The sequence below is a fragment of the Carettochelys insculpta genome, chromosome 9, assembly GCF_033958435.1.
Source record: "Carettochelys insculpta isolate YL-2023 chromosome 9, ASM3395843v1, whole genome shotgun sequence".
NCBI classification, from domain to species: domain Eukaryota; kingdom Metazoa; phylum Chordata; order Testudines; family Carettochelyidae; genus Carettochelys; species Carettochelys insculpta.
The window spans coordinates 63990617-64005583 of record NC_134145.1 but is presented as its reverse complement, the minus strand read 5'-3'; the positions used below and the strand labels follow the sequence as shown (position 1 = coordinate 64005583).

General features: G+C 55.9%; 1 protein-coding gene across 1 annotated transcript; it reads right to left on the bottom strand.

Moving 5' to 3' along the window:
• Positions 1-1180: 1180 nt before the first annotated feature.
• On the bottom strand, positions 1181-14768 carry PRDX6 (peroxiredoxin 6). The gene is made up of 5 exons (XM_075003527.1): positions 14611-14768; positions 7819-7975; positions 4970-5116; positions 4112-4258; positions 1181-2022 (listed from the first exon to the last, which is right to left on the bottom strand). Exons 1-5 carry the CDS (start codon positions 14700-14702, stop codon positions 1894-1896), a joined length of 672 nt encoding a protein of 223 aa, XP_074859628.1. The 5' UTR covers positions 14703-14768; the 3' UTR covers positions 1181-1893.
• Positions 14769-14967: the final 199 nt, after the last annotated feature.

Genomic DNA, 14967 nt, shown 5'->3' with positions numbered 1-14967 from the left:
TTTTCAATCAATTAAAATAAGTTCGACCATAGCGTGCCAGCAGTTAGGCTACATTGGTAAGTGTGCAGCTGGTCTGTTCTGCCCATCACCTCTTGATCAGGGTTGTTTAAAAGCAGCTTTAGGGACAGCTCAGCCAAGCAAGGGCTGCCTGGAACAGACCACCCTGCTCTTCTCTGATGCTGAGGGGTCCCAAGCTGCTGCAGCTCTGGTCTTCCTGACCATCACCAGGCTGCTGCTATCCCACCCTGGGAGACAAACCCTGGTAACTTGCTGTGCCTGACCTGCTGGGTTGAAGCACTGATCTGGGGGGGACCTGCTGCTGGAAAGCCCAGGCACCTCAGGAAAGTGGCACTGGCTTGTGGGCTACTCTGTCTCTCCCCAGCGTGCCTGGCTGGTTGTGAAGTAGGAAGAGACTATTCTAGCTCAGTGCTTTGAGCACAGGCCTGCTAAACCCTGGGTGTGAGCTCAATCCTTGACAGGGTTGTTTAGGGATCTGGGGAAAATAGATTAAAAGAAAATCTATCAGCTCCTGCTGTGAGTGCCAGGGACTGGACTCGATGACCCCTGGAGGTCCCTTCCAGGTAGATGAGATAGGCATAACCTTGACCCTGAGCATTAAACCCCACCTTTCCCTCCCACCCCAGCCAAGACAGCTGATGTTATAAACCCAACAGACCTTTCTCCCGCCACTGGGATTTACCAACCACGCCCTCCCTTTGCTTTACAGCACCTCACCTCCTAAGTGCTTTATGACTGACAGCTCCTTTTCTCCTGCACAGCCACATCAAGCAGCCTCCAGCCTGGGGCAGCTGTGGCTATTGTTTGCCCTGGAAGGATGCAAGCTGCAGGCCCTGCTTTCTGACCCCCTGCTGCTTTGTACCCAGGCAGTGGGAGGGTCCTGCAAGCACTTTGGCTCCTTGGGCCCCTCCACTCCCTGGGAACAGTGCACTTTCCTGGGCAAACAGGAAGGGTAGAGAGGTAAGATGTGCGTAACTAATGCTGTTAATTGTGTTTGCCAAGTCTCTTGTGTTTTCAGCTAACAACTTCCTTTAACTAGGGGACGAGGAGGGCAAAGCCTGCCCTGCTGGCATGAGCCCACAGCTCTGGTTCTGTGGGGAGGAGGCTCCAGGGCACAGGTGTTAGCGCTGAAGGGTGGGGGAATAACACACACGCACGCATGCCTGGTCAATACAGCTTTATTTAGTGAACTGCCTGCGCCACACAAGCAAAAATCAGGCCAGGGTCTAAGCAAACACCCCCTGTGCGGAACAGTTTGTTACAAAGCCTCAGACCTCCACCTCCTCCCACCGGCAGCATTGGCCTGCGTAACAAACGTGCCCAGGGCAGGTTTTTGATTAATGACAAAGCATAATTTTAGTTCTAAAAAGGCTTCCAGAGGGTAGCTGGGGCTATCTGAGAACCCCTCCCAGCCCATGGGGACTGCTTATTCAGACTGATAATCACTGTCACACTGAAGCTGTATTCTCAGGCGTGCAGCTCCTTGCAAGCTGGGATCTTCTGCTTGATGCATTTCACCCACCAGCCGCCCCAGTATGAGACAGGAGGGACCCAAGAGAACAAGCCTTCGGCGCTATCCCCCCCCGGCAGAAGAGGTGCCATTTTCGATCCATGAGGGGCAGGCGAGGCGAGTGCCCCATGAATGACACAGAATTTCACGTTGTGTTGCTGAAGCCCCTTTGGTTTCACGCAGACAGTACAAGGCTGTTGATCACGTGGCTGAACAACCAGCATCTGCCAGGGCCCTAATCACCCGGCTGAGCTAAAAGGGACAGCAGCTGTTGGCTCAACTACTGCAACAGCTGCTCCCCCTGCAGCACCCCCCCCCCCCCAAGGCAAAGGGCTCTGCGAAAGCCCCGTGGCCACCGCCGTGCTCTACGGCTGCGGGGTGTAGCGCAGGTACTTCTTGCCTGACGGGAGCTCCTTGGTGAAGACTCCTTCAGGAAACAGCTTTTTGGCCTCAGCGTCGGGTATGCTGGGAACCACCATGACCCTCTCGCCCGGCTGGGAAGAAAGGGGGAAGGTTCCAGTGAAGACAGGGAACCAGACTCCACAAGGGGTCCCTGCTCAGCACTGAGACCCCTCCCCACCCGTTTTAGACCTCCGTCACCATACAGCCCCCACGGCCGTGTTCAGCTTCGCCGGCTACCAAAGGTGCTGCCTACGCTCAGGCGGAAGGGGAGGGCGAATAGATGCCCGAGCTGTCTGGGTGCGGCTCAGATGTGCAGCTGTCATTCTGCCTGTCAGGCACAGGCAGCGGCACTTGGAGGGGAGTTGCTGAGTGCCAGGTTCCTGGCCCCTGGCTCACACTCAAGTGCAACACACATGCCACACTACAGCAGCAAAGCAGCGCAGTGCAGCCAGCTGGGCAGCTCCCACATGGGAGAGCAGGGGGACTTCATCTTTACCCCTTCCCCTGCTGGGCTGTTTCTGGCTGGAGGAGGACACGTTGCACCAGCTTGCCAGTCGGTTTCTATGCAACAGCGCCATTCCCCTGCTCAGCACCATACAGGATGCCGAGCTGGGACTGAGAGCGGAGCTGCGATGCTGTGCGATCCTGCGTGTAGCCGCGCCGACGGGCGACCGACAACGCCAGCCCCACAGCACTGTCCACACCACCGCCTGACCAGTTACAGACGGCCCTACCATCTCCCCCAAGGGGGCAGAACTTCCGTACAGCCCCCAGCTTCCGTGAGCTCCCTCTCCAAGCAGCTCTCCCACCAAGCCGCAGGGCCAGCGAAGCACCCAGGGAAACGCTCCTCTCTGGTCCGTGGGCACCCCAGCAAGGGAGCAGTACAAAACCTGGCGCTTTGCACGGACGTGTCGGGAGCTCAGCGAACGCCTGCCAGGGCGAAGCTGACAAGCCAGCCAGTGAGAACCACCTTTTCAGGAGCAACAAGTGATGTGGGGGGCCAGCCCGAGGGCCAGAACGGAAGCAGGGGGAGCTTGGGAGTCCTGGGGGGGAAGCACAGCTGATGCTGTACCAGCATGTAACAAACCCAGTGCCTGCTCCGACTCATCCCACCTGCCCCAGCTCCTGGGAAGTCCAGAGCAGGAGGGAGGACTGAGGCAGGAGGATCGCAGCCCTACAGCATCCACCTCTGACTTAAGCCAGGAGATGCTCCTTCACGCTACACCACTAGCCAGTTCATGAAGACACACACACCAGATGGGTGCCAGCTGCCGGACCAGATTGTACCCTCACCAGAAGATCTGTTAGCCAAGTACCAGCGTGGGGGGTGTGAGAGGAGAAAGGGATGGCTCTTCCCAGGGCTACCAGGGCAGGGGAGAGCACGTCTCTCTCACCTGGAAGATTTTTCCACTAAAGGTGACCTAAATGGGTCTCTAGGATAAGAGGACATTTCTGCCCCTGAACACAGGCCAGCATCAGAACGGCCAGCTTCTGCAGCAGGACAAGGCGGGTCGCCCTCCTCAGACGAAGGCAAAACCCCACTGATGGGGCACTGAGGGGCTCTAGAGGACTCAAAATGGTCTGTCTGCAGGAGGTTTTTCCTCAGACCAGGGCAGCGGTGAGCTCTGAAATTGGCACAACAATTCTGCTCACCAGGCACAAAGCAGGAACAGAATCCAGCGCGCTCTGCCCACGCTGCTAACAGGAGGGAAGGCAGTCACTACACCAGCCACGCCTGACTCTTAACCAGAGCAACGCAGACCGTGTCATCACCCCCTTTCCACACCTGTGTGCAGAAAGGCCCTTCCCTTTCCTAGGGGACTGCGACAGCGGAGATTTTTTCCTCCGGTTAGGAATTACAACCCATTCTCCCGCAAGGCTGTGGAGTCCCAGCCTCCGGGCAGTCTGTGCACCTAGATTCCAGCAGAAGGACAGCGAAACTGAGCCATGGCAACAGAAATCTCCATCCGCCAACTTAGGATGAGCCTGGTCAGAGATCTCTCAGCTCCCGGCATGTCCTCAGCAGGTACCGGCGCAGGGATTCTCATCGTCCCTCTCTCAGCACATCCTGTGTGAAAACTGCGTAACCTCCCCATATCCTCTGAACAGGCCCAGCGGTGCTAGGGCCTCTCCTGTCCTCCTCTGCACAGCCCCGCGCTGTAGCTCTCCCTCGATATTTACCTTCCAGTCCACGGGGGTAGCGACCTGGTGCTTCACAGTCAGCTGCAGGGAATCCACCACTCTGAGGATCTCATCGAAGTTCCGGCCAGTGGTGGCTGGGTAGAGGATGGAGAGCTTCAGCTTCTTATCTGGGCCAAAAACAAACACCTGAAGGGCAGAGCGAGATAAGGAGACACTCTGGAAAGCCGTGCAGAGGAGTAACCAGAATTTACATCAGCTCCAAACACTTAGTGTCAGGGGAGGCCCATTTCAGTGAGGCGGGTGTTTAAAAACCAAGACAGACCCTGTCGCCCTTCAAGGGCCCCACTGCTTCCCTCAGAGCAATCCCTGCTCCAGCCTTCCTACCTACACGCACCCCTCTCCTGTGAGGTGGGCCTGGGGCCTGTCCCCCTTACGGCAGCACCAGCTGGACTGCCTCATCTCCTGCAGAGGAAAGCTGCATCCACCTGCATAGGGAAGTGGCCACCTAACAGGCCAGGCACATGGGAGCGTTGCTGTGGCCGCCCGCTGTGGGTTTCTACCTTGAAAGGGGACAGTAACCGTCTCTCACTGCTCAGGCTGGAGGGGAAACAGGCCAACACAAAATGGGTTTTGAGCTTCCAGGGGGACCCTCCCTCTTCCGCCCAGTGCAGACCCCAGCCCATCTCACACTCTCTCAGCAAGACAAAGCAAACGTCTGCCCCCACCAGCTACAACTGGCCCCCCAGTGGCATCACAGCTAAGCACCAAGGGAGGGAGGTTACAGCTAGGAGAGGGACCACCTGCTACCGCCGCAGGGTGGGATTAGCCACTGTGTCGTCCAGCCCGGCTCTGGCCCATGCCTGCTCTACGAGTGCCCCACCCGTGGCTGGTACTCACCACCCGCGCTGTCAGGGGCATCCCCTGCTTGTCCTGTTCGTCGGGGTCCAGCATACCCAGCTGGACTGCAAGCTTCCGATTCGCATCGGCGATTATGGGGAAGGGCAGCTTCTCGGTGGGCTCGTCTCCGTTGTAGGCGTTGATGTCCTGCAGGGAGCGGGGACAGAGCACAGGCCTCAGCAAGGCTGTCTGAAGGCTTGGGGTGCAGGGGGAGGGAATCAGATCCAATTTCAGCAGCAACACTCCTGGATTTTTAGTGCACACGTCAACCTGCCATGCTGGGCACAGGGGACGAGATTTTTCTGGCTCCAGCCACCTTCCGTTCCCGGCGTAAATAGAGCAACTGGGTGCAGCTAAGTCATTTTCAAGGAGATGATGGCTGCGAATGAGTCAGTACGTACAATTCCCTGGGCCTCACCTCTGATCATTAAGAAGGTCCCATGATGCACTGCTGGAGTCAGTTCAGACCCGGGCAAAGCAGGGATAATGCATGGTGACGGCAGCAGCAGCAGGGCCACTCAGTGCCAAGAAAAGGGGCTTACACAGCACAGCCCCAGCGCAGTAGTAGGAAAGCTGCTCCCTGAGCGAGGCCTACCTGGAACAAGTTACCTGAGCACCCTCGCTGGGCCGGCTCGGGCAGACACAGGATTGAGCGCAGATTAAGTCACATTCAGACAGAAAGCACCAGACAGAATTGCTGGAATACTACAGACCATCCAGCACCAGCCAGGGCCCCCAGGCTGATGTCGGGACCGGTTTAAAGTACCTCAGGGGTGTGCTGTCTGCCTGGGCAGCGTGCTCCAAATGCAGCAATTAGCTGCGGTATTAGTGACCTGGAAAACTCTCCCCCGGTGCAATTTCACTGCCAGCATGAGCAAGGCCTTACAAGTTCCATCTCTCTCCCGCTGCCCCTCGAGGGGAGGTGGGCAGCGCTCGGGGCTTCCAGGCAGCAGGGGGAACACAGCTAGTTTTTAAACAAGCATGTTCTGAGGGCAGTGGAGCGGAAAGGAACCACTGAGGGGAACTTCCCAGGGCAGTCACCCAGGGAGCAGTACTATGAGGCAGCGAATGGGAACCTGCCTAGCACCGCCGAGGGACGACTTCACAACCCCACCCGAGGCCAGCTCGCTCTAGGCATCTCCTCTTCCCAGGGTACCAGCAGCAGCAGCTCCTGGAGCGACAAAGAGGTGCAGGCTGCCAGAGAGAGATGAGGCAAGGCATGTAACTATGGGCTGGGGCTGGGCCCTGGTGAGCTCTGCCCCGAATGGCCAGGAGGTGGCGCCAGCCTAGCAGTGAGCAGCCCACGGCACATGGGCAGAGAAATGCCCAGCCGGTCAGTTTAATATGCTGGGGCTTTGAGACAGCTGAGGGGCTGTGCAGCTGGGCCAGGGGAGCCTGCACAGTCCCTGCCCAGCCCTGATGTGGGACAGGCTGCGGTGATGGAGTGGGGGATACGTGTGTGTACGTGTGGGGCTCCTGCCGGGGTAACCGAGACAACCAGGTGACACCTCTGGGCTGCAGACAAAGGGGGAGGTGGAGCCTGAGGGGTTTGAATTGGAACTGGGAGTTGGAAGCAGTAAGTCTGGGCTCGGGGAGACAGAGACAAAGGAGAGGGCAAGGCCCTGGCTTCGGGGGCCCCTCAGGGCCTCCTCTCCCCAGCATGGATGGGACTGGCTGTCTCTGCCGGCTGCACTGACTCCTCTGTACGACGCTGTGTCCTGTCAGCTAATAAACCCGCTGCTCTCCTGCTGAGTGAGAGTCACTCCTGCCTGCAGATGGGGTGCAGAGCTTGGGGACCCCTGAACCCCATCACAGCTGGTCCCACCCCAGTCCAAGCTTGGCTTCCCTGGAGAGGAGACCATGTGCTCGGAAACAATCCGTCTCTGCTGGGATCTGAGCCAAGCCCTTTCCAGGAGAGGTTCAAAGTGCACTGGGGTACCTCGCCTAGCGTTTACAGAGCAGGCGCAGGGCCCTTGCACCCATGAGCAGAGTCTGCCTCAGGCTTTCTGCAGTTCTGCAGCCAGACCAAGCAGCTCTTTCGCCAGCAGCAAGGAGCTGCTTCTCCCATTCACCTGCTACCACCTGCAACCTAAGCCTGCCAGCGCAGTGCAGCGAAACACCCAGCTCCCCTACAGACTGGCATCTCATGGTGCCCCAGTTCAGACAGGCAGGCAACATGGAAGCAAATGGTTTCCCTCCTCCCCTGCAGCTGGTTAGGACGGGTGGCCTAAGAGAGCCATGAACACGGGCCCGCCAGACCCTGCTACGGCACTAGTAGGGTCAGATCATTTGGCTGCAGGGGCGGGGGTGCGGGGGGACCTCACTGTCTAAAAGCCATTGCTGGTGAGGAAGAGGCATCGGTCAGGTAGGGAAATCGGCAGGAACGTCAGCCAGTCGTGGGACTTACACGGCTCTCTGCACTTCAAAGCAACGGCTCCGCTTGTCCTTTGCTCTGTTGTAACTACTACCCCGGAAGTACTTTTGTGGGGTGGGGGGTACAACCAGCCTGTGTGCGCACAACCTGTTCGCCTCCGGTGGCTTGGACAGCTCTCTGCTTTCCAGTGCCAGGGGCCCTCCCGCCTCGGACGGTGTCGTGGGACAGTGTCGTGGGTGAACAGAACAGAGGGGAGGCAGAGTACATGCAGTTGTGCACGTACTGAACAGAGATCTATTTCGATCTTAAAAGCCCAGGCAGGAGAGCTAGGAGTGCAGAGTACATTACACCTGGTGAGCAAGCATACGGCTGAGTTATCAAGCTTAAGCTCTAGAGCCAGCCCAACACTCCTGCACCCCAGTAACACCAGATGCCCTCCCACCGCTCCCTGCTGCCACCTCCTCACCCCACCTACCTTTGCCCAGGCGAGATGGTCACTGACATCATCGATGGAGAGGGCTATCATTTTCACGTTGCGCTTGCTGAACTCGGGGGCCAGCTTGGCCGCTCGGCCCAGCTCCGTCGTGCACACCGGAGTGAAGTCACGCGGGTGGGAGAACAGGATGCCCCATCTGAAAGAGAGCCACGGCAGGAGCCCACATTCAGACCAGGAAGCCATTGGATACACCCGGAAACGCCCAGCTGCCAACGGCCTTTTACACTGGCTAGCCCCAGGAGGAAGGCATGCAGGGCAGGTGAGGAAGGAACTCCTTTAAGAGGGCACCTCCTTTGGTTGCCGTTGCTGTAGGAGGCCTAGGTGAAGCGAGTCTTGCTCAATGAGGCACTGGGCTTTTAGGCTTCTCCCCATCCACTCTCACCGGCCCGTTCCACCTCTCCACTTACTGACACCCACAGTGCACGTCATCGTAACAACGCATGGCGACTCAACAACTTCTCAGGGATCCCCCTCCAGCACACACCACCCCCCAGAGCGTAGGTTGCTATAGTTCTGTCACCAGGCAAGAGAACAGCAACGCCTATGGTACACACCAGACAATGCCGTGAGGTCACCTAAACACCTGTCCTGAAAGGGGCACTGTCCTGGATTACCTGGCCCACAGCTCTCATCTGGCAGCTCACCCCTTCAAAGCGAGGTGACGGGTCTCAGTCCTGGCCCGGCTGGAGGCCCTGAGCCTGAGGATGTTAGTTCGTCACAGCCGATGCACTGGCAGAGCTCTAGGTTGTGGTGTGACATATGCCACCTCGCTCTTACAATTGGCACTCACCCAGGGACTCTCCTGGTCAATCACAAACTCTGGTGGTGGGACAGGGCTGCCGCTTGCCCTGGCTCCACCCTGCCAGCCCCTTCCCAGCAGTGACCAGAGTGGTCCTGTGTGTGTGGGGAGGGGTGGAGCCTCAGTGTGCTGGTCCTGCCTGCAAGCCCCACCCCCAAATCACGGTCAGTGGGATCTAAGGAGCTGGTGCTGGCTGAAAGCAGCAGTATCCCAGCCTCGCTTCCCCGTGAGCCTAGGGGTGCACTGGCCCCTGCTGGGAGCAGCACATTCATGCTACAGTCAGAGAAGCTGAGGCTCAGTGGCATCAAGTCACAGGAAGGGTGGGACAGAACAGGGAAGAGAACCCGGCTGGGTCCCCAGTACCCTTCTGAGGGTGCAAGAGCAGCTCTGCCCAGCCTGCGAGCCTGGGGGCATCTGTGACCTGCAGGATGTGGGTGTTTGATTATGAACGGAAAGCAAATTCCACGAGCTGTGTGTGCCCAAGGCAGCTGGCTCAGCCTCACCACAGGTGGTATGGGAGCATATGGCCACCCTACGGGTCTCCCACAGCTTCAACTCTTGGTCCAGCAGCATTCCCATAGACTCATCCCTTCTCTTGGGTGCCTGTCAAGCTGCGGGAGCCCCCGGGGGCGAGGAAGGCTCCCATAACCAAAGCCTCCAGAGCAGGTTGCCAGAGGAGAGAAAGAGAGAACCACCAGCCACTTACACCTTGAGCCTCTGTCCAAGGCCTGACACACGTCAGAGCAGCCCAGGGGCTAATAACACGCACGTCAGGCTCTGGAGCCCAGGGGACTATCGACCAGCAGGTGACAACTGGAATACAGAATGCGATGGCCCCTCTTTATCCTTCCCCCGGGGAACGGGGCACAAAAATGGAGATCTGCTTTCAAGATCCACCATCTAATCTCCCGTTAAATAACAAACGCCAGCAGCAATTCAACACAAAATGCTGGAGTGTTTACAGAGGGGCTGAAGTGACTCAGCTCCTTCCAAGATGGGACCCTGGTTCTTTCCAAGCCCCACGCTGGTGGGCGGAGATCAAGAAGCGCTACTGCCCCAACCACATGTTCTGGCAATGTGGACTCTGCACTTTAGCATGAAATACAAAGACACGTGCTCCTCACCAGTGCTAGGGAAAGACACGCGCTCTTTAGACTGAACAGCAACCATTGTGCACAAATCCTCCAGCCTCTTAACTGCTGCCTGTGCGGTGTTCCACTGGGAGAGCAACAGACATAGTCCATGTCCCATGCAGCCTGACTTCACCAGCCTGGTACATGATGCTTTGAGCTGTAGACCAGGCAAACAGCTGGCCTACGGTATTCTTACTTGGAAATAGCCCCTTCAGACTTCAAGGGATGGCCAGGCAGCCTCGACCCCAAATTCCGCATTTATAAGTGGCTCTGTAGAAATGAAGAATGCCTTCCTCCCCCACAGCCCCCGAAGTTAAAAGCTTCACTGAAAAAGCGTGTTTTGTTTTAAACATTCTGCTGCAGGGTTTGCAAACCCAAGTCTGACTAGTACTGCCTAATGTACAGCACGAAGGCCAGAAACCCAAAAAGGCAGCTGTTGTTTTCACTCTGTTCTGTCAGACTATCGCTGTTTTCACATTCTGCACTGCAACTACATTTACAAGAGCCTATTGTAACTGGGTCTGTGTAGCGTGACCCAGACCCGTGAGCTTATGAAGGCTGCAGATATGCTCACTACAGATAGAACATTCACGGCCTAGAGCGTCACAAAGCAATCTCTCTGCATTCATGGACTAAGCCTCATGTCCCCAAATGGGCAAGTAGTAAGTGGCCTGAGGGCAGCTGTCAGTCTCTCCCGGCAAATCAGTAGAGCCCTGCAAATCCATGGATATCTGCTCTGCATCTGCGGATGCAAACACAGATATCCACCACTCATTTTTGCGATGGAGATGTAGATTTTGTACCCACACAGGGCTTGGCAAATCAGGTCATTGCTGCTTACCTATTTAATACATTTCCTTGTGTCACATCCTTAAGGCACATCTCCAAAAGATGCACTGAAGACAGAGCGTCACTCAGAACTGGGAGTAACCCCAACCCCATTTAGCTATGTCCTAAGATTCCCATTGATTTCAAAAGAGCAGGGCTTCACGCCGGAATGCAGCACTCAAAGGTACCTGTCACAATCTTGCTTTCCTGACAGAGGTCAGGCAGCAACTGGTCTTGCAAGCTGAAGGAGTGAGCCCCAACCGAGGGGAGCTGGAAGAACTAGGAAAGAGAGGACTGTGGAAGGAAGAGGGCCAATGGGTTGTGAAAGGAGGAGCAGCTGGCCCTTATGGTGTCCCCAGAGGTACAGCCTGGCTGGAGGGCAGAATGCTCACCACCTTTTCTCTGGGGCACTCATTCAGATGGTTTCAGCTAGGCAAGTTCCTTGGGAGTTCCCTGAGCCTGCATGCGCTTCTGGAGGCCATCCAAACGAGAGCATTAAAAAAGTTCATTAGTCCTGATGATTAAGATAAATATGAACGTAAGTAAGCTGATGGAGTAACCTCTGTCTCAGAGCTTATCAAGGTACAAAAGTCACAACGGTTTGAATTAAACAAACATGAACCTACTTAAGTGTTCACAGTGGGGTGGAGGTGGGGACCAATTTAACTAGAGTGATGCAGCTCCTCTTTACGGAAGAGGCCTTAAGATGCCTGAAATAACTGTAGGAAGGAGGCACATCCATTTAAGGCTTAACTCTGAAGTTTAAAAGAGGTGAGTATTGTTCGCTATTTGACCAGATCAAAGAATGCAAGAAAGGAGGACAACTGTACTGGAAAGAGAAAAAGTGGAGGTTGCTTTTGGTTCCTCCGGTGCTAGAGTGGGGCTCGTGGTCCGAACCCCACATTTTCTTGCCAGCTCAACCCCTATTTATTCCCAAGCCAACATTTTTAAGGAGTAATATCTGTGTGAGATCACAGATCAGATCTGTACTGCAGGCTGACAGCTACAGGTTGAACCTCTCTAATCTGGAACTCTCATCTGGCAACATCCACAGTCTGGCATGATTTTAGTTAGTCAGAGGACTACTCATCATGGGTGTGGCCAAGCTTCCCATAAAGTTTGTTTCCTGCCACCAGTCCTGGCTTGTAGTATTCTGTGCTGTTATTGAGTTGTAACTTACCCCAAATGTCTACTAAGAGCCTGGTCAGCAATGAAAGTGATGGTAATGTAGCCAGATGATATTGACTTCCTGTGGGCTAGCAAATGCCCTCATCTTGCACCAGTAAGGTCCTGAGGGTGCCGGATCAGAGAGGTTCAAGCTGTTTAAAGTTTTTTAAAGCACCCTTGCCCTTATTGTGTGAGTGTTTCTTGTGCATTTTTACTTACTTGTGAGTTCTTATTCCAGTCTTATTTTCGTGGCAAATAACCTCTATGCTTAAGGGTAAACAACAGGTAACGCACTTTTCTATGACATCCAATACAAAGAGAGAAGGGAAACGAGACGCCTTCCCTCCTGTAATGACAATTCCACGTTTCATTTTCGTGAGGCAGAATTAGGTTCTTTAATGCCCTCCCCCCCACTGCCTGCACTACAAACTAGAGCTGCGATTCCCAACTTGCATGCATGTCCATATCTCTCAGATCAGGTGCTCGCCAGCCCAGGCCCTGATGAACTTTGGGGAAAGTCCAAGTCAAATGCAGCGGAAACCCTCCTCCCCTGCAGCACAGCTCCAAGTTGTTCAGTGTAATTACGGAGGGGAATCAGATGCATTTGTAACACTGGTGTGTAACAAATTTACTAATGCTATGAGCACAAGCAAAAGCCTGAGCAGAAACAAAATGAAAACCCAGGCTGGGAATCAAATGTTCCTGTTAGTGACCCTGGTTTAAATCGGGAAGGACATCATGGAGTCAGTTATTCTAGACCAGCAGTTCTTAACCTTTACTGCAGCCTGCACCCCTTTGGTTCTCAAAATATGTTCTTGCACCCCTTATCAAAAATTAAATATGTTCCCACGTCCCTTACCCAAAAATCAAAAATGGAGATGGGTGGCCTACATACATTTAAGTGCATATTAAACATATGCAAAATAGTTTTATGTTATTACTCACTACAGAAAGTGGTACAGTAGGCATACAAAAACACGCAAGTGCTACCCAGAGATGTTGTGGAGTTTTGCTGTGGGAGTAAACTGTAACTGACGGGCTAACAGTTAGCGGCTAACTGAATTCAAATAAAGCCACTGCACAGCCACATCATCATCTGTGCATGCGTCAAGAAACACTCTGCAACGTGGCGGTACGCTGTATTTCGTAGTGAGATAATTTCACTAGAATTAGCTTAAAAACTTGAAAATAAATTTTTGGTTTGTATGTGACAGTAATCATTAAAAATGTATAATGTTAATACATACATAGGTCTGATGAAACAAAGTACTTGTACTTACATACCTGTGCTTAATTGGTGTTTTTGGTGATTTGCCTTCCAAAAAAAAAATCTAGCATGTCTGGCACCCAGAGGAAAGAGCATCACGCACCCCAGGTTAAGAACCACTGTTCTAGACCGACATTGGTCCAAGTGAGAGCTGAACTGGGCCTGGCCCATGTGGTGGATGCTTTGAGGTGAGCAAACATTTTTATGTCTTGCCCCACTTTTCAACCCTACACTCAGCCACCCCTGGTGACCTGCCTAATGTCATTCAAAACTACGGACATTTTGGTTTATGTTCATATAAAAGGCCCTTTTGGCAGGCGTAAGAAAATAAATGTGCAGAATGTGAAAACGTTACTAGTTGGTGCGGAAATGTGAACACGGCCATAAAATAACAAATTTCAGCATTTTTAAGGAGCTGGATGAGCCTGAGACCCAGCAGTCAATTGTGCTGCAGCCCCCTTATGAAGTTTAACCCTGCCAAGGGGGTCCACCCCCCACACTGTGCACCCTTGCATTAAGGTTATGGGGGCAGTAGCTCGAGCGGAGACTAGGATCAGCCCCACTGGGATACCCCACCAGAAGGCAAGGCCGAGGAAGTGGGGGGCAGGAGGAGTCACTGCAGGGGTGGGAGATGGCGGGGGCTGAGGAAAGACAGAACAGGCCGAGTTTGGTGGGTATGGAGTCAGCTCAGCAGTAAGAGTTGCTTAACTCCAGCAGAGTCCAAAGCCAGTCCCCCAGCTACCCCTGTCGATGCCCCGGCGGGAAAGGGCTCAGCCCCTTCTCTGGGGGGATTCTTCACCTGAACACCCCCTCACCCCGAGAGAAGGAAGGAGACTCCTAGACGCATTATGCCCCCGCCCCCATGCAGCCCGTTACACCCCCACAGTCCCCTTCCCCATACACTCTGCTTACCCCCCACCCCTCCCCACACTGCCTCCATTACCCCCGCAGCCCCCTTACCCCCACCCCCTCCTCACACTGCCCCCATTACCCCCGCAGCCCCACTTACCCCCCACCCCCTCCTCACACTGCCCCACTTACCCCCGCAGCCCCACTTACCCCCCACCCCCTCCTCACACTGCCCCATTCCCCCCGCAGCCCCCTTACCCCCCACCCCCTCCTCACACTGCCCCACTTACCCCCGCAGCCCCACTTACCCCCCACCCCCTCCTCACACTGCCCCCATTACCCCCGCAGCCCCACTTACCCCCCACCCCTCCTCACACTGCCCCCATTACCCCCGCAGCCCCCTTACCCCCCACCCCTCCTCACACTGCCCCCATTACCCCCGCAGCCCCCTTACCCCCCACCCCTCCCCACACTGCCTCCATTACTCCCGCAGCCCCCTTACCCCCTCCTCACACTGCCCCATTACCCCCGCAGCCCCACTTACCCCCCACCCCCTCCTCACACTGCCCCATTACCCCCGCAGCCCCACTTACCCCCACCCCCATTACCCCCGCAGCCCCACTTACCCCCACCCCACAACCCCCTTACACCCGCCGCCCCACGCAGCCCCCCAAGCCAGGCGCAGGGCCAGGGGCAGGGAGCGTAGAGCCCCCGGGCTGCGCACTCACGAGCCGCCCAGGAAGTCATGGAAGCGGATGCGGCCGTGCGTAGTGTCCGCCTCGAAGTTGGGGGCCTCGTCCCCCAGCAGCAGCCCCGGCATGGCGGCGACGGTACTGCGCTCGGCAGCGGTGGGGGGAAGGGGGAGACAGCCTCGGGGGGCGGGGCTCAGCTCCGCCCGGCCAATCAGCGCTTACGCGGCGGGGCAGGCCGGCCTCCGCCTCTGCCACGGGCCGCCCGCGTGACCTCTGGCACGTCCCTTCGCCCGGCGCGCAGGCCGCACCCGGAATAAGCTCTCCTGGGCGAAGCGTGTGCTGGGCCCCTCCAGCTGGCGCCGTGTGAGCCCCCCCCGCGTGCTCCCAGCAGGT